General features: G+C 30.8%; 1 protein-coding gene across 1 annotated transcript in view; it reads right to left on the bottom strand.

Moving 5' to 3' along the window:
* MS3_00005409 (uncharacterized protein) overlaps positions 1–14764 on the bottom strand; it is a 58711-nt gene extending 43947 nt beyond the window's left edge. The window contains exon 1 of the mRNA XM_051213483.1: positions 13845–14764. Within this exon, the coding sequence (XP_051069464.1) occupies positions 13845–14421 (577 nt within the window). The 5' untranslated portion in view covers positions 14422–14764. The remainder of the gene's footprint in view (positions 1–13844) is intronic.
* Between the last annotated feature and the right edge of the window lie 6198 nt (positions 14765–20962).

The raw sequence follows: 20962 nt of genomic DNA, 5'->3' as shown, positions 1-20962 counted from the left end.
GATTAAATCAGTTTTTAATGAACAAATTTAATTGTTCTAACTGATTTCTTATCAGCTATATGAAAGTTATTATTACTATTATTATCATTATTTATATCTAGAACTTCAAATGTAATTGACTAAACTATAAGAAAACATGAACCACAACATAATCACCAGAACTAACAATTCTTTGTTATTATTCTTTCATTTGTAATTTTTATTCATTTATATGCATTATGTTTATGTGTTATTTGATTATAAATTGTTCTAATTAGTAAAAACAATAAAATGTGTCCATTATTTAAAGTTAATTCAATATTCACTGTTGTAAACATTCGTTTCTATCGCTTATATACATTTTTTTCCATTTTTTTCTTTTTTTTGCTCTTAACTGTGTATATTTTTTAGAAAAAGAAGAAAATCTTAACTGTTTTTTTTTAAGTTTTATATAAATAACATTGAAATTATGATGTCAGTAGAAAATAGTTTAGGTTAATCATAATAAAAACAAAAGATAATGAGGTTTGCTTCTTTTTTTTCGACGTTGATTTCTACGCTTATAATCAATACTAAAAACATAGTGATAGACCTGATAGTTTGATTACTAGTATAGGGGTTGTGGAGATTATTAAGTTTTTGATTGAAATCTCCACAACCCCTATACTAGCAATCAACATGTGCTCACTAATGACTAGCTTCGTGAAGGGAATTCTCGGAGTTCTAGTGAGAAGCCGTGACCAGTGGAGCTAATCCTTATCGGGTAGAGACAGGTATCTACCTCAGTACAACGGAAGTTGGTCGCGCAATTTCGTGGATTGGTTGATGTTAGAAACTATCACCGTTAGATGCCGGCTCAGTGGTCTAGTTGGTTAAGCGTTCGCGCGCGAGACCGAAGGCCCCGGGTTCGAGTCCCGCGAGCGGGTTCGTGGATGCGCACTGCTGAGGAGTCCCGCAATAGGACGAAACGGCCGTCCAGTGCTTCCAGGTTTTCAATTGTGGTGGTCTAACATCAATCGGTTCATGATCTCAATCAAAAACTAATAGTTTGAATTAAATAATTCAGTTATATATACATATTATGATTATAAAATAAATGTCATGTATATTGATGAAATAAATGATCATCTATTCAGTTTTATAATAGAAGATCAAAAAATAGTTGTAAGTCAATATTTCATAAAGAAAAAGTTAAGCTAACTATTACATCATGTATTATCTTATTTTCTTATTAACATATTCTATATATATATATCACAGATAGTAACATATGATTTAATTTAGAAATGTTTAACATTTACTATCACTTTTTATAATCTATTAAAGTTCATGATTTATTTGTTATTACATTGAAGGTGCAATTTAATCATCATTTCACTGAATCGAACTTAATAATTAATAGCATTGTAAAATAAGTCTACCATTTCTAGCATTCAATATCAAATAACAACTTTGGATACTTTCTTAAAAGTTTCTATATTATGGGGGAAAATCTCATCATTTTGTCAATGAATCTGATAAACACAAATGAAAGGTTAATTACGTAATCTCATACACATAGCTCCCTTTATCATTTTGAAAAACGTAATCGTTAAAAAAAGTGTTCAATATAAAACATCTATTTACTAAATCTTACATAGATGTATCATACATAAAATGCTTATGCCAAAACTCAAAGTAAGCAATTAATTGAGATCATGAGTCGATTGATATTAGACCAACATTGAAAACCTGAAAGCACTGGATGGCTGTTTCGTCCTATTGCGGGACTTCTCAGCAGAGTGTATCCGAGATCCCGCTCACAGGATTCGAACTCAGGGCCTTCAGTATAACCTACTGGACCACTGAGCCGGCATCCAATGGTGTTAATGCCTAACCTCAACCAATCCACGAAGTTGCGCGACCATCTTCATTGTACTGAGGTGGACACCTGTTTCTCCCCGACACGGATTAGCTTAACTGGTCACGGCTTCTACTACCTATGTAATTTTTTTGAACATTTATCTTATCAATTCTGTATGTGAAAAATTAAAATAAGTAGACATCTTGCATTAGCTCTCTATACTATAACTCAGTGTCACTATGGCTCTTGTTTCATATCAGAGGATTGTAGGCAGTCACCAGAAGCTTTATCTCGCGATTCTATACTAGCTGACATTTGTCACCTAGATCTATCTCAGGAGTGCTAACTACCTGGAAATTTTGATCTAAGATTTCCCAGACGTTGAATCGTCTAACTATCGGTCTTTAGTTTTCTTTGCTAGTTTATCAAAACAAGGCTTGTTCAAGACTTTATATATGTAGATACGAAATTTTGTTACTACGAACAAAGACGTTTTGTTAACATATCCTTAGAAAAGTATGAGTATAATTCTGTCAAGTTGACATAAGTGATTTAAATCAATCTATGGTTAGTTTGTTTTATTTATTTTACTTATTTAAACACACAAATATTGGTACAAAGGAGCACTGAATACAAATGCGCCACACAAGTCACTTGATCTGTGTATAGACTGTGATACTATCCGGGTGCCCAAACCGAAGCAGGTTGTTTTCTTAGGGGGGCCACAATCAGAACCTTCAACCTACAAGCCTGATCCACAAGGCAGTGAAGCAACGTCAGGAGATGCAGTCCTTTGGTAGCTGGTGACCAATAACTAGTCCACACGCCATTTGTCCCCTCAGGATTCTGGAGCCTATGTGCACCATTGGTTTGAACTCATAGTTTTCCAACTCCCCTTGGTAAATCCTTCATTTCCACCAACTCGATTAAAGCACCGGATATTCGCTTTTCATCCTCTCGATTTCGTAAACAACGGTAATGCCGCGAGAAGGCAGTGAATAAGACTTCCCTTGCACAGGCTATATACGCGTGGCCATGTGAGAGCATTTCGAGAAGGAGAGCGGACTCTCTCCACCCTTGGCCGTACCGGAACATTTGGGGGATGAATGTCGAAATTTCTTGTCTGTCAGTAAAAATTTAAACCCATTTCAGTGGTTGAATTCAGATAGCATGAAAGAATCAAAGATAATAAGTTTTGCGCAACTGGCATCTTTTTTCTCAGTCAGTTGGCCAATTTATGAATCTATCGAATTTCGAATATTTTTGTTTTAATAATAAGTTTTATTTGGATGACTGTACATTTTTATGTAACCGATTTGTGTCCAAGCTACTTTCTTCACAAGACAAAATATATGTATAACAATTTAAACAATTCAAATTAATTAATTCCAAATGATCATTTCTAGTCTTTACCTTCATAACTTCTGATACTCATAAGACATATATACTGCTTTAGTCAACGTTCTCTAATTTCTTATAGAATAGTTTCATCAAAGAATAAACGTTAAAAACGAAACACAAGATTATATGTTTATAATTCGTGTAAATTCATCAATGGTCCATTGAAAATTAATCTGTTAATAATTCAGAGCTAATTTATATATTTGTTTATTGTCTTGCATTTTCACGCTTAATAATTAATAATTATCATTACTTTTTATTGTTAAATTGTATTTTCTCTTTGCTTTAGTTACATCTGTTAATCACATTTAAAAAAAATGATTCACCTGTCGACTAAGAACCAATTTTCACTGTTTTTTACCATAAAATAACGTGCACAATATTTGTATAGTAACTAACACTATGAAGAAATTTGTCTCGTCTTGCTTGTAAACTCATTAGCTTCATATTTATTGTTAGCCAGTGTTGATATCATTACCGGGATCTTAACCACTTTGAATTCTAGAGGATTATTTAGCAGAAAATATTTGATTTAGTTATGTATGAAATGTAAGATAAACTACAAACATTTGAAAAAAAAATATTATCGTCGTATCTCTTTATAGACAGATCATTGCTTCTTGTTAACCTAACATTCTTTAATGAGGTTAGGCTAACGATTTTCTAATCTATACTACTGTAGTGTAGAAGAACACGGGTGAGGACAAGCGATTATATTTAGCAAAAAGTTTAGAGTTACTTGGTAAAATAGAAAAATCATACTACAATTCTTCATTTGCAAAATGTTTATTAATTGTCTCAGACTTTAATGTTCCTGCATTTTTATATTAATTAATTTCTGTTCCCATTCTTTTTTTCCTCGATCTTCTCAACGTTCTGCTGCCACATATTCTATTCCTGACTAGCGTTATATACTATATATGTCAACATAAGTAGCGCACATCACATTATAACACAAAGTGAATTAGATTTTTCAAGTATGTGAGTAATTGAAAAATCATTAGATGCCAAGAATATGTAATATGTTCTTTATTCATAGTTTTGAATTTTTTTAAATGTTTAAATACCGGACTGAATGAAGAATTTTCAATCTATTGTGAAACATTCAGTAGTTTATAAATATTGTATATGTCTTCTAGTTATATAATATACCCATGTGGGCCAGGGTAATTTTACATTGGTTTTCAGGAGAATCAGACACTATTCAGACCTTCACGTGACAACCCAAACACTACAGCTCAGTCCCGTTTAACAGGAGAGCCTAATATGTCTTTTAGGAATAGAAATTTTACGTATAAAATCGTAATTATTTTTTTCACTTCATTTCAACTAGATACTGTTAATTGACTATTATTATTATTATTATTATTACTATTATTATTATTATTATTATCATTATTATTATTAAATCTTTACTTATTCGTAAACTGACCATTTGACCAAATATTCCAAGTTATGGTCTAATGAACATTTTTAAACCTCACTGATTTACAGTTGTACTATTTTGGACTTGATCAGTAACCCCATTTTATTATTATTATTCTTAAACTTAAATACCTCCCTTTTATTAGGACCCAAGTTATACCCAGTAGATTAATTATTACTTGATATGATGGAAAGAAAAGTCAATTTTCGATTGAATTACTCATTATGAGTTTTATTCAATATAACATCCATTTTGATTCAAAATTAGGATCATTCAATGTAGTATTTGATTGTTTTCCCAGTATAATAATTTCTTCTGTATAATATACGATATTCTTGCATTCACTTGACATAAACTATGCTCAGTAAGTGATTTGTTATAACTGAGTATGTGATCTAATCCTAATTATTAATCAAAATGGGTGTACAATCAATATTTGAACCAGTGTATTTTAGACTATATTCGATTCGTCGTTGTTATAGTGTTTGGGCTAATAAATCTTCACTTTCGCATCGTGGGAATTGCCGAGGTCCCTCGTTCCGAGTATAAATAATCAGCGCTTTTTTTCCGACACAGCAATCGGTGACGACCAGATATAACACCTTTTTTTAATATGAAAATTTACTTTAAAAAAATTATGATAAACAAATCATGTAAATCAATGTACATTTGTGTCTAACAGATTTTAGTTTAAATTATACTTCCATGAATTGAGTCAGATTTTAGCGTAATGAAATGACCATTTGTGTTCAATTTATAAATGATTTAATTTATAAAACAAATGTTATTGGTTATGAGTTATACATCTGTTTCTTATTGTCTATTATTTATTTATATTTAATGTAGTACATTAAATTCAGTATTGAATTTTAAAATTTATCATTTTATATTCTAAAGTAAGATATATGATATCTCTAATATGCCAAAATCATTATGATCATAATGTACGATTCGATATTTTAACTATTGAACTAAAGATTATTAAGTCTTATGTCAATGATGCATGGAGGACAGCTGACAGATGCATTCAAAGTAAGGATCGGAGTCAGACAAGGCTGTTTACTCTCTCTCTTCCTCTTTCTTCTCGTGGTCGACTGGATTATGAAGACCTCGACATCTGAAGGAAAACACGGAATACAATGGACAGCTCAGAACCAATTAGACGATCTGGACTTCGCAGATGACCTAGCCCTCCTATCGCATACACACAAACAAGTGCAGATAAAGACAGCCAGTGTAGCAGCAGTCTCTGCATCAGTAGGCCTCAGCATACACAAGGGGAAAACCAAGGTCCTCAAATTCAAAGCAGAGAACACCGATCCAATCACTCTTTATGATGAAACTCCGGAAGATTTAGAATCTTTCACATACGTGGGAAGCATCATCGATGAACAAGGAGGTTCAGATGCAGACGTAAAGGCGAGGATTGGCAAAGTAAGGGACGCATTCCTACAGTTGAAGAACATATGGAACTCGAAACAACTTTCAACCAATATCAAAGTGAGAATCTTCAATACGAACGTCAAGGCAATTCTACTGTATGGAGCTGAAACTTGGAGAACTACAACAACCACAATCAAGAAAGTACAAGTATTTATAAATAGCTGTCTACGCAAGATACTCAACATCCATTGGCCGGATACCATCAGCAATAGCCTTGTGTGGGAGAGCACAAACCAACTTTCATCTGAGAAGTAAGTTGCAAAATGATTTTGGAAGTGGGTAGGACATGAACTGAGGAAATCATAAACTGCATCACGAAGCAAACACTTACTTGTAACTCTGAAAGGAAGCGGAAAAGAGGAAGGTCAAAGAATACATTACGTCGGGAAATAGAATCAAATATGAGAAGGATGAATAACAACTGGAAATTGCTGGAAAGGATTGCCCAGGACAGGGTTGGATGAAGAATGCTGGTGGACGGCCTATGCTCTTTCACGAGGAATAACAGGAGTAAGTAAGTAAGTATTTCAATTAGACTAATATATTTGAATATATCTATCAACACTAGTAACAATAAATAAATTTTGATACAACTTAAAAAAGAGTCCAATGTTATCCAAATTAATTGTCTTATTTCTGACATGGTTAAATGATTACTTTTACCATCTAGATCAAGATAATCTTCGAAATACTAGTAATGGACATAAAATTATTGTTTAACTGATAATTTTTAACTTTCATTTCGATATGAAGATGATTTGCTTAATGAATGAATATCAGTTGAGTTTCATATTAGAAAGAATTAGTTCATCAGCAATTACCGCTTTTCGATATTTCTATGGTTAATATTCATGTGTGACAAAATTCATTATCATATCCACATCTGCTGAAATTAATGGCACAGTTTTGTTAAATTTACATTTGGCCTTTGTTTTTTCTTCTTTATTTTCTCAGGTTATTTTCCTTCAAAACTAATATTGATTTGGTTTTCTGTTATGGAATTATCCTTTTTTTCCATATGTTGAAATATCGAATAATTTGTATTAGAATAGACGAAATGCGGCTAACATTGTGGTAAACATCAAATATTCGATGAAGGGACAACCAGCTGATGAGTCTCAAATAGGATGAAATGCGCGATCTAGATTCCATTGGTATCTACATTTTATCTATTCTATATTATCTTGTGATTTAATAGCTATATTAGGTAATCTTCATAGGATGCAAATATCCTAACTTGGATTAATCAAATCAACAATGAGACAATCCAAACCATTTCTAGTTAAATCAGATAATTTATGTTTACAGAAGTTGCTAATCTTTGAAAACGCTTTGCTAAAAATCTTAAACTCTATTCCAACAGTAATTGTTCTCATAAGAGTATAAGCATCAGGGTGCTAAAGAACCTACTTGTACTTTATTTCTTCACATATTTATTTGTTAAGGGCACATCGAATGTTTACTAACACACATATCCTATGGCTCAGCACGACAGCAAATATTCTTCGTTGATGAGTGGCGATAGAAGGGGACCAAATTCTACTATTCTATTACTATTCATTCTGACCATCTAACGTCAATTAATGAGTTTTAGCTACTCTAAGACATACTTACAGATACGTAGTATCAAAGCAGTTGTATAAAATTTCCGAGTAAATTACTTTAAGTAACAAACCGTTATTTGAAGGATTCCCATGACAGGACAGCAAGAGTTTAGCTGGTAGATTATGTGCACTTTTACGAAGAAATCCAAATCAGTGTTTGACGCATTTATTTTCGAACTATTACTCTTAACATTAATAAAAGTTTGTTAGTATCTACGCTTACATTGATATTCCATACAAATTGTTACTTATTGTCAGGAGATTCATTTTTTCAAAATTCAAATGATGCTAATTAATTTATAATAACCGAAATCGTATTCTGCAATCATATACACTTCATACATACTTTGCTGACAAGTGCAAAATAGCACAAATACTATATCCGGATTTTCTTATTCACTATCTTAAATCACCTAACATTTGACTATCATTCTGTCAGTCTAGAGGAAGTGAAATGACTAGCTTTATTTTAACTCAATTACCAGTGAGAAATTGACAAAAAAAACTAGAGACCGCTTAGTGACCACCTAATGTTGAAAATGCTTTTCTTTGCTAACATTATCAAGTAGTTCACTTGTACAGAATGCATGTTTCCTTTGTTACATATCATCTTAAGAATATTTTAGTTTCAGTTTTTTGATAAAAAAGAAAATGAAAATCTTGTATGGTAAAAAATTTAAATAACTGCTCAGTTGACGTTTTTTCTTCATTAATTAAGTTTGACTATCCAATGAACAGAAAAGTCAAGATCAAAATGCAACGAAATCAGATACTATTATAGTGAAGCTGTAGAAATTGTTCATTTTTAAGTTAATCTCCTTAATAGATTGATATCAACTGGAAATCGTTTATAACAAACGAGCATTTTACAACCGTGTCTCTGTTCCACGGTAAAAATAAAAAAAAACACAGTTTGTTAGTACTCAAATTTTATTGATATATATATATATATATATATATATATATATATATATATATATATCAATGGTGACACTGATTGATCTTCCTGATTATGTCTAGGATGTAGCTTCAATTCAATATTTTAGAGGTATTGTGGTGTATGCTACTTATGTTGACAGATATAAGTAGTATGTAGTACTAATCGGAAGTGGAACGCCTGTGAGAAGATCGAAACGAAAAGAGACAGGAAACACTGAAAGTAATCAAACCTATAACGGTAATAAAGGAACGGTGAAGGCTGTATGAGATAACTGATGGAAGATGTGCAAATGGTGTATGTTTTTAATATTTTATGAACACACACTATAATTTTGCATAAAAAAATAAATTGTTTTCTCTCACCTGATTACAATTAGTATGTCACAAATTTCGTATTTAATCTCATATAAATTGGTTATTCTAAGTAGCAACAGTTTAATGTTTACTTATTCACTAAGTAATGTTAGTCTGTAGGGAACCTTAACTCCAAAAAATGAATTTCATTAACGGATTTCAATTGAAATTCCTTTTAAATTATTATCATTTATTTATTTCAATCTATTTTCAGTTCATTACAATGAGTAGTTTAATAAACAAACTGTAAAGAACCACATCTTTACACCTGAAATATCTATTTGGTGAGAAGAATTAATCAAGTAAAGAGATTTCTTTTCAGAGATACTTCATTTGTTGGTTAAACAAGAAAGTACAAGATGTTTTGAAGTTTTATTTAATTCTATACTATACATTACTATAATTAAGTCATAGTAGCTAAAGATATTTGAGTTTAGTAAGATCATTATCAATAAACATCAATAATTATATGTTACAAAGAAAATATTCGTATGTCAATTGGCTAAATAATTCACCTAAATGTTTCATCTTTGTTACGTTTGTCTTAAAAACAAAACACCGATGTTGTACGACAACAACAGTCGTTCACGTAAACTGTCATTTTAAATTTAAGTTAACTTTTTAATATGTTTCAACATTTTTTACATAATAAAGAAATTACAATTACATGTACAATTTACTAATTAATGGAAGTGATTAATTTTCACTTGTATATAAATACACTACTGAATAACGATGCATGTATGAATATTGTGTTACACCAATATAAAATTAAAAATAAGGATAAATTATACATTTAAAATTTTACGGTAATATCTAGGGATATGAATTAAAGTATCGACTATTTTAATTGTTTTGTTTCTTAGAAATTGTTACACGGATACAAATAAGTACGATAACACTAATTAATAAGTTAAAATCAACTTTCATGACCAGATTAAATCAGATGATGAGCTATTAATTTTAAAACAACTTCAAAGGACTGTCTTCTTATTTTGGTACTTTTTGATAAAGCATATTCGTTAAATAATAGATTCTTTATGTCTCATAAATAAGACGACGCATTCCGGTTGCTGATTCATTTTTGCGTGATTTACATTTTCCAATGTTAGCTGCTAATATTTAGCACAACACATTTATCAATTATTGCCAATACAGAATAATTGACTTCCAGATTTTTATATGACTTCTAATTGAAAATTCTAAAAATCATCTCATGTCTAGTGGTAAGTAAATGACTATTATAGAAATATGTCAAATGAAATTTACGAAATTGCCCAAATATGTCAGCTTAATTCTTTGAATATTTTATGTTTGTTTTGTGATCTAATGTTTTTGGATTAAATTTTGAGTGTGAACTACTGATGTGTATAGCATTCAATGGTTTTCTATAGATCTTTGCTTGATGTCACTCCTTCAGGAAATTTCGCTATGAACTGATCTATTGAGACAAACATTCCATTCAAATGGAAGCAACAATTTTGAGTCTCAAATATTACGTTAAATCTTCATTCGATGAACTAGTTTTCATTACTGTCAATAATGATGCAGATGATTTTATGTGTTTGTTTTCTTGGTTGTTGATGAAATTGAGTTATTGAGCAGTCACTATTAGCGTAAGTGCATTCTGCCCCAGCCGATTATATGCTACAGATAATTAAATTTTTTAGCCTATGATTTCACTTCTAATCATAGCCCAACTTTTTTGTTGACGATCTGGTAAAACGTTTAAGTAATTCATCTACTTATTTAATTAGTATTCCATTTAAAATGTTACCAGCTGATATTCTTCCAACGATTCAGTCGTTATTATAATAAAAAGCTGGAAGAGGTCAGCGTCATACCTGACGTTGATTTACTGGCGAAAGTAATTCTAGTTGTGTCGTTAATAATTTATTCATTCAGAATTGAATCCGAATATGTGGATAGTGTTATCAAATATTAGCAGTCCTTGTGTTACTCAACACTAATGTAATGTAAACTTTAGGCATCGAAAGATTATTCATACTATGGTAAGGTAACTGAATCTCATACATTGTTCTGTATATTTCTACTTTGTTTTCTGTGCAGACGTATATGTTTTCAGACTGTACTTTATTTGGGTTATCAAGCTTTTAAAATGATTTCACTGAAACTATTGTTCTTAATCGAAAATAAGCATCTCCAACAAAGCTGGTTGTTAGAAAGTTTTAAAATTACAACTCTCTTAAGTATTCTTGAAGCAAGGACACGTTTTGGTGGCAACCACGTTCCATATCATGGCCATGATGAGTGTATACAGGAGAAACGAAAACTAATATGCTCATTTTCATAAAATCAATGTAGTCCCTTTTGTCAGAGTGAAGCTTTTACCTCTAGGAACCTATGTAAAGAACTATTTTTTACGATAATATGATGCACTGTCCTTGGTAACGTGAACGATTTTGTTGTAATAATACATGTTACTATAACCGTAAAGATCTGAGTAAAATTAATTTTTCCCATTTAAGATTTGATAGTAACTAAGACAAAAAAGATAATTATAATGACTGAGATATAAAAACAAAACACTAACATTTAAGCCATGCATAAGTTCATTTATATTAATTAAAAATTTGAGATATTTCATATATGTGGAACAATTGCGTAATGAGATCTATTTTTAAGACAATATTCCTTAGGTGATTGTGTTCCAAGTGCTTCATCTAGAATAGATATTGACATTACGTCAATAATCATCTGATACATGCATTCTCTATACGGTGGTATTACTTCGATGAAAGTATTCTCACAAAACACGATTTGTATATTTTCGTATAGATTTTTGAAATTATAGGTAATATCACGAACTGGCTATGAACAGAGAGAACTATTGGATATCAGATAGCACTGGAGGGTGGTCTTACCACAGAATATGGTTGTGAATTAATTCACACCCAGTACTTGGACAAGGATCGTGCTCAAAAAATTCACACCTTGTGGCAAGTGCCTAGCGTTTAAATCAATTTAAATTTAGCACTTGGTTGTCCAATGCTTCTAGGTTTTCGCTTGTTATGTAGCTAAATTCTGTCAGCGAAGTATGCCAATAAAATATCAGTTCATCAAAAAATGTCCCCTTATACAATTATAATGGAGATTCACCTTGTGGAATACTGTGTAAAACGTCGTGAACGGTAAAATTGTTCAAAAATCTTTTTATTTGAATTCCTTTTTTTGTCAATTAAAGAAAGTAATTTTGAGTATTACAGTAGTCGGTGCCCGCTGGAATATTGCTTTTCAACGTCAACATATATCGTATCATGTTTATTGAAAAGGCTTTATTAGACTGTGTATCTTTTTTTGCTTACTTCAGTCTACTAATAATAGTTAATTGAAATGCTTAATATGATACGAACAATATGTTGAACAGTTACATTGATTTTTTAGTTGTTTTTTTAAGCCAACGGTAATTAACATACAATTGTGATTATTATCATCATTTATTGATTTTCTGTCTCTCAGACTGTTGTTATTTTATCGATATTTTTTCTTAGTATATCGGTGAATATTATAATTGCATTCAAATAGGCATTCATAATTACATCTCTTATATTTCTTTAAGTTGAACAAAAGTGATTTCCTGAAGCTTATTGAAGATAATTTTCAGTTTTCATCAGGATCATTTATTTGGTTGTGTTATGATGAAATAATCAACTAGTAAACTACCGAAATGTAGGCGGCTGATTAAGTGTTGATAAACAAGTACTTGATGGCGTAACCTTGCTCTAAATGACAATGCCTAAAGTGATAACAAATGACCAACTTAATATAATAAAAGGGAGAATAATTTGATTTTCATGGTGTTGTGAAAGTTAGCTAGTCACTATATAACACATAGTTATTAACGGTTCCACAGATATGTTATTAAGTAATCAATAAGACCTCTGTGTTGATGGTTTATTTAACCAATAGAGATATTTATAAACAATTGAACAACTATTTATAATGGGGTTTACGTACACTGTTAGTTGATCATTTAAGCTGAGATCAACTCAATAAACAAACATCAAGTGCTCATTTATAGAGCATTGTTCTAACTGGAGTTTGTGCTGATGATATCGTTCAGAAGAAAGATGAAAGCTCCACGACTAAACCATCCAGCTCAGTAAACAAAACTCCACCAAGTCGTTCAGTGTTTATTGCTAACTAAATCACAACAAGTATTTTCATTTATTTTAACGATGAAGTAGGTTGTGAAACTTATGTGTTTTAGCATAAGTAAGCGAATCGTATTCAGTTTCTATCTTCGAAACTAGCAGTTTTGTAAAGAATCGAAAACCTTAAGTCAGTAATTAGACTCATGAGCAATGAAATGAACCCAAGCTTCTGTTTAGTATGTGCTGAAACTAAAGGTGATACTTGGTTTCCGCTCTCATCATAGCACTAAGTTATTTCAAAAAATAATGAGCAATGTTCAGCCTGGTACCGATGTATAACACCAGCTACGGTTTCACTAAGTACATAACAAGAAGTTAACAGGGTGTTAAGAAAACGAAGAAAGAAATTTTAATTAAATGATGGGCGAAATGCTGTTGATCAGTCGAAATTCCTTTAAACATATAATAAATAGAACTTTATTTTTTAACAAATGCAAGTTAATTGTTGCATTATATTTGTTTCAATGTACTAATTTACATTAAACAGTGCAGTATAGACTAGTCTAAAAACGTTTTTGACACAGTATAAATTGGGAAAGTTTCGGTTGCATAATAATTAACATTTTTACGTCGATGAGACAAACAGAATTATATTGCTCAACATTATATTGTTTTTAATAAATAATATGCACAACATATCTTTCATAGAAAACAAATTATTATACAATGTAAAAGCTTACCAAAATCATCTATACAAAATGAATCTTGTAATAATGGTCGACCGCATGATCTACATTTTGGTTTATAATTCCATGGTAATTGCAAATTGTTATCATCATAAGGATGGTTTGGCTCTTCTCGTGGGTATCGTCTATATCGTAAACTGTACCACGAAGGTAAATTATGAAATGCGTTCAGTCCTTCGTGTGGATATAAAATATTAGGTTGATTATATTCATCGATTGGACGTTCTCGATTCCCTTGATAATCAAGATATGTTTGAGAATAAATATTTGGTAGTTGTGGTTGATCTTGTAATTCTTTTCGTCGAACAGAATTCTTTATGACTTCAGAACTCATATTGATTGATGATACATTTCCTGAATAAATAAATCTATTAGAAGTGATTGTAGTTGTTAATACAGATGGTGTTGTAATTTGACGAGCAGATGAAGCACGTTCAATCCAATGACGATTTGAAGGACGTTTAATTTGAACAGCAGTATGGACCTTAATATCTTCCTTTGTTTGTTCAATATATAAAGTAATTATAAACAAGATAATGAAGAGAAGATAATAAGAAGGCGACGCTTCCATAACTAAGTAAAGTTTTCGTCTAAATATCAATGTTTTTTTCTATACTATATAAATTTTCAGATAAGAGTTTGTGTTTGTTATATGTATATTTATAAAAAGTCCAAGAGTATTTTTACTGAAAATCACCATTTAAATAAATCGTTCAATAATGACTGTGTTCAATTGTTATTTCAATCTATATTTCATAATTTTCAGTCACATTCAAATGTGTAAAAGCTAGAAGGTTAGTTTGCATATAACCACAAATTGTTGAAATACATTTTCTTTTTCTAAATTCAACCAAAATTTCTTCTTCACAAACGAATTGGATTTTTTGTTTGTTTTAATATTCAGCATCACTTATTCATCAGTTGAATTAAAGTTCATATAATATTCTTCCCGAAGAAAATATTTTAACCAATCAAAACTAGCTATTTTCTAATATCGTTTATACTTTGAAAGGTGATTGGTTAATTTATTTGTTTTTTTTTTTTTATTCCTTATTTCATTATCTCGAGTAATAATAGTCAAGACACGTGCTTTATCCCATTTTAGATGAATATTCGAATATTGTGTACTTCTTATATTTAATGACATCGTAAATAAAACTATGAACACAATACTGACCACTTAGAAAGTGTGTTATAGAGTTGAAATAACTTTCCTACTTGTTATCTTATACTATTTGAACTTGTGTTCATTTAATTTCTTTTTTTTTAAAATTACTCTCTAATGAAGTGACTTGAATTAATAAAACGTTGGAAGTTCCAATTTTTATTCAATGAGATATTACAAATGTATCACTTTTTTACTATGATCAGTCAAACCGGTGATAATTAATAAAATATTTCAAATAAAATGATTATTTTATCCACAATAAGTTGTTATGAGCACTCAGTAGATAAGTGGATAACGTAATGGAGTTTGAAGCGAACGGTGCCAGGTTTGAGTCCTGGAGTGAACATCAACTCTGTGATACAGGTATTTTCAGCTGACGAAACGCGCATCCTTGATTCCACTACCAGCCACTATCCATCTTTGCTTATAGAGATTGTGATTTAAGGCAATATCGATGCTATACGCTCAGCATGCACATATACCAATAAGAGACTGATCAATTGCAGTCCTAAACATCTATGAGAAGATTCAAGTAAACAACACCAAGTGAATTTGCCTTAAATAGTTATTCATCCAAAACATTTTAAACACAAATACGTAGTTTTTTATATTTTCTTCGGATATTTTAACATTAAGATAGTATAAACTATTGGTGACCAACAATCATGAATCCTATATTTCTATATCGAAGAGTTATCTTCGACATTACTTGAAATATATCTCATTTAATGCAATTTTGGTAGAAACGCATTATCATATGATAGTTTTTTATGTACAGAAATATTAGATTTTTTTAGATAGATTTGAAAGATACTTAAAAGTCAGGACCCATTATTAAAATGTTCATTTTGCAAACGAAGAATATAATCATGTATTTACAACTAATTATTTCTATAGAAAATTAATGTTGTATTCAGTACCAGCTTTGGGTTACTTGATAAAATACTTAATATCAAATGATTTCCACAAGAGGGTACTTTAACCTATTTGTATGCAAGCAAAAGCCTACATTTTCAAATGAAAACAATTTTATACTTCAAAATAAGCAAAAGTCCTTATTCCTATATGCTTGTCGTTTTGAAAACAACTTACTTATACCCCTAACAACAGTTGTGTTCTTGTGATAATCACAAGATGAATCAATATGAATGATAAAATATCGATGGCTTAGGATCAAACCTATGTTGCATAATAATATATTACAGTTTGAAATTGTAAAACAAGCGAACTGGTGCATATTTAAGTACCAGTATAAAGTATTATAAAAACCAACAAAACTGAATTACACAATAGATTTACTTGAAACGGAAATAATATTTCGAGGTTCACATTACTGCCGGACTTCGGTTGAACAACCACCGGAAACCGTAAAGCATTGAACAAGTATTTTACAAAAGTATCAGATGCCTTAGCATTTCACATCTAGAAACTTAGAAAGAATCAGAACTAGGATATTCATACCTCATGGTGAATGTTTAACCATCAGATAACTGAGCTGATACTGAGTGGTTTATGGTTCTTATTTCAGACGATTAGCAATACTGCACAACCATCTTCCACTAGCATTAAAACCATTTGTCTCATGCCCACAAAATATAGTTTGCCGAAATCAAGTATTTATCAAGAATTGTCTAACAACAAATACCACGGTGACTGAAACAGTGAACATTAAATTTAGTTGATTAGAGTAAAGAGATAGAGAGAGCCTTTAAGCAGAACATAACAGCATTCCAGTGAATAAAGGGATTATTTGTTTTCGTGTAATTACAACGCTTTACTACATTTCAATCTTTTATAAATCAGTGAAAGTTTGATGGTTCCCGACCGTTGTTGTTACCTTGATGTGAAAGTCGGGCTTGCCTATCGTGATGAAATTATCAAACTATACTGGCTAGAACAATTATTACTCAAGGTCCTACCATTCCACACAGGTCGGTTAAAGAACGGTAAGATTAAAAGCAGCAAACCCAAGGTCCGCCGGCGAAGCCCTACTGCTAACTGTACAGAGGTGTGACGGCAGTAGTGCGTTTCTTCCAGACAACCAGCATAACAGTGGGGCTGCCTTCCCACAAGGAGGGTTGTGGTTAGAAAACGTCAACTCTAAAAATACAAATCTCGCCTTATCCTACGGTTTTCCTTCTTTGGCGGTAAGGTTCCAATAAGTACGGGGCTAACACGAAAATTACTCACAAAAAGGTCGTATGTTATTGACCCCAAGCAGTTGTACCTTGGGCACTGCGAACACGCTCTCAGATCCCTAAGGTTACCCCTAATCCAACTTCCTTTTCAGGTACCTCCAGAAGAACCCTTCCACGGTGTGGAAACTGAGAAGTGGTAGCTGCCCTCATACCTCTTCCTCTGTAGTTCTATGGTTATCAGTCTTGCTGTAAAAATACTAGGTTCAAATCCTTTAGTCAAAGTACAATGTTTCTTATTCCCATCTTCAGTCATATAACACCACTGCATCTCCCAGAAACTCCAACAAATCATGAAAAAACTGAACTTAAGTTCTCTCACTTCTGTGGTGCTTCTAGGGGTTGTGCTTGAGCATGATGTAAACCGATTTCCAAATAGATAATCCCTAGAAATTGTCAAGACCGATAAATAGTTCTCTGAAAGAAACTGTAAAATTTAAAACTGAAAATATTTTATGAATCAACTAAGATTTATGCGACATTTATTTTATTTCATTCCATATTCCTTGAACCACTTCATATTTGTGATAAGAATGACGATGTACCAGTAAGAAGAATATTTTAAACCAAATGATACTAAAGAAATAAAACGAAATTCAATCTTTAATTAAAAAACCCTCTAATTTTCTTGTCTAAGTAGTGGTGTATCACTTTATCTTCACTACTAATCACCCACCACCAATGCTTATTCAGACAAGATCCAATTCTTTTATACATTTTATTACTTCCAGTCAAGAGAATATTCATTAGATGATGAAACTGAGCAAGAAAGAAAACACACACACACAAAACAAAATGTTAGACTGTTGAAAATAGTTTTTTGATTAGAGAAACATAAAATAACTGAAAAAAACTCTCTGCATGTGTGCGTGCGTGTGTGCGTGTATATGTATGTGAGTGTAAAAGGTGCCGTTTATTAATGAGATTTTTTTTCAACTGTTCAGGAAGAAACTAGGTAAAATTTACAAATTTATACCAAACTACGTATTAACACGTAACCAAAAAAATGTATCCAATGGAATTGTTATTTCCCACTTAAAACTTCAATTTAACCAAGTTTGTATTTATTTTTAATTTTAAAAAAAACAAAAAAAATCTAGTAAATCATATTGCTTGTTTTTTTTCTCTTGTTTTATTTCATTCAAAATTATGTGTCTGAAATGAATAAGATTTTATCGTTACTGTAGATACTATATGTCCTCAATTCCTAATTAGATCAACTAGATTTTGTTTCTCAAAAAAAAGAAAGAAACAACGTTGGGTAATGTTTCATTTTAACAATAAAGAAGAAACCAACACACATGTAAAATATATATTAAAGCAATGTGTATAAGCATATAAACATCATTTAGTTTCAAAATGATGTCTAATAAATTACTAATATTATTATCAGTAGTTGTAGATAATTTTCACATTTTTACAGGTAGTCCATTTTAATTATTCATTAATGAAATATTTTCAAAAAGGTGCAATGTTATTTTTTTTACTTTTCAAACAAAAGGGTTGCATAGATACTACTGTACCGTGTATAAAGTATGGTGTAGTCTCCCTCTCTCTCTCTCTCTCTCTCTCTCTCTCTATATATATATATATATATATATATATATATATATATATATAAAAGTTGCAAAAGATAGGAAAAAGAAGAAAGAAAGAAAAACAGTCAAGTTTGAAATATGAACACCAAGAACTAGAAATTCATATAAACATTCATTAAAGAAATTGTTTAAAGTTTTCTTGGACAAAAAGAATGTAAATGATCATTTTAATTATGGTCTATTAGTTTATTAAATATTACAGTCATTAATATATTTAAATTATTATTTTGATAATGATTAACATTAATGCATCGGTTTTAATGGAAGGTAACAATATAAAAAAAATATTCAAAGTTTACTTATTAAGCTAAGAAATGATTTGAAATGATCATTATTATCAATCATTCTTATTATTATTGTTATTATGATCAAAGCTTATGACATTTCATTTGGTTTACAATAACAGAATTCCTTTTTATGCTTACATTGCATGTTATGTATAACTGTCTTTAAGTGTACTGAATATCCTGGTAGCGAAAATGAAATTCACTAATAATAACACTAAATCACGAAGGTAATTTCATAAACACAATCATTCACGATTTAACTATATGAATCAAAAAAGATTATTCATTAAAACTATATCGGAAAAATTAAAAAAAAACATACTTATTTTTATTTTAAGCGACGTTGAAGAACATTTTTTTGTTTTATTAACATAATTGTTTGGTACTATTTTTTTTCAATTATTAGTTTAAAGATATCAATTCAACTTATCATGCTTGAAGATCATGTTAGGAATTGTTATTGTAAACAATCAGAAGTTAGAAATGAAATAAGATTTATCAAGGACTTGATTCATTTATAAATATATGCGGTACAAAACTTTAGGAGTAAATGTCAAGTCTCTTTATAATGAATGTATCAAATAGGTGAAATAGCACTCTGATGTATAATTTTACATATAACGCTTTCTTGAACCTATAAAATTATCCAATATATGATTGAAATACAAATGTTTCTACCATAAGAGGTGTACAGTAAGCACATTGAGGTATACGTAATGTGAATTAACTTATAATCTTATCAGCAGTCGTTTTGTTTTCTCAAGAATGTAAAATATCAAATCAATTCAATAAAGGAATTTTTCTTTCCAATGATTAAATTTATTGAAGTTATTTACAATCATTTCAAATATACACAAAGGACTCTATAATTACATGAACATCAATGAAAAATAGTACTATGAAAACAGTTTAAAAAACAATATATAGTATTAAAAAGTACTTCAGGAGACAATAATTTTCCACAATAAATTGGTTTGGTTTTATAGTTATTAACCCATAATTATTAAGCTACATACACAAGTTAAATGAGATAATGTTGAATGTAAGAATAATCCGGTCAAAACACAAACTGTATCATTTGTGAACTTGAAAGATCAGATAAAATGACTGAAAAATCATTAACATTAGTAAGTCTTCAAGAGTAGCCTAATTGAATTACACAGACAAAATCTCACCATTTATAACGCATCTTTAATTTCCAGAACAATTAACGGTTTTCAGTTTATGGTTGTGAAGATTATTTAATTTCTTTGGAATCCTGAACTGATCAGTGTTAGACTAAATTGAAAACCTGTAATCACTGAAGGCATTTACTCACTGAACATAATGGAAAATGGTAGCGCGATATAGTGGATTGTTTGAAGATAGATATTAACACCGTTTGATGCCGACTCAGTGGTCTGGGGGTTGAACATTCGCGCGAAATCGGAGGTCATCGATTTCTACACCACGTGCGGGATCATGAACACGCACTATTGAGGAGACCTATACCAGAACAAAACGGCCGTTTACCACTTTCAGGCTTTCAGTGGTGGTCTAACATATATTGATTCAGTAAAATTAACAATTTGGTTGAAGGCAGATAAAACATGACAAAATTAAATAGTCTTAAAACAAATCAGTTAAGTTGATGTAGAGGAAGAATAAACTGTAGATAGTAAGTTTATTTCCTGTTCAAGTCAAATTATATAAAACCAAACAATCACTCAGTTATCATCTGGAACATTCATCGTAAAGTTTGTAATTTTGTTAATACTAATGCAACCTCATTTAGCAACAGATTACGTTTATAGCTTAAGTACTTCGAAATGTCAGTTTAAGATAAACGCAAAGAGTTTTGAGCTTAAAGTTCAAAGTTTTGCAT

This window comes from Schistosoma haematobium, chromosome 3 (assembly GCF_000699445.3).
Source record: "Schistosoma haematobium chromosome 3, whole genome shotgun sequence".
Lineage (NCBI taxonomy): Eukaryota > Metazoa > Platyhelminthes > Trematoda > Strigeidida > Schistosomatidae > Schistosoma > Schistosoma haematobium.
Note: the sequence above shows the minus strand (reverse complement) of the source record. Positions and strands in the feature narration are given on the sequence as shown.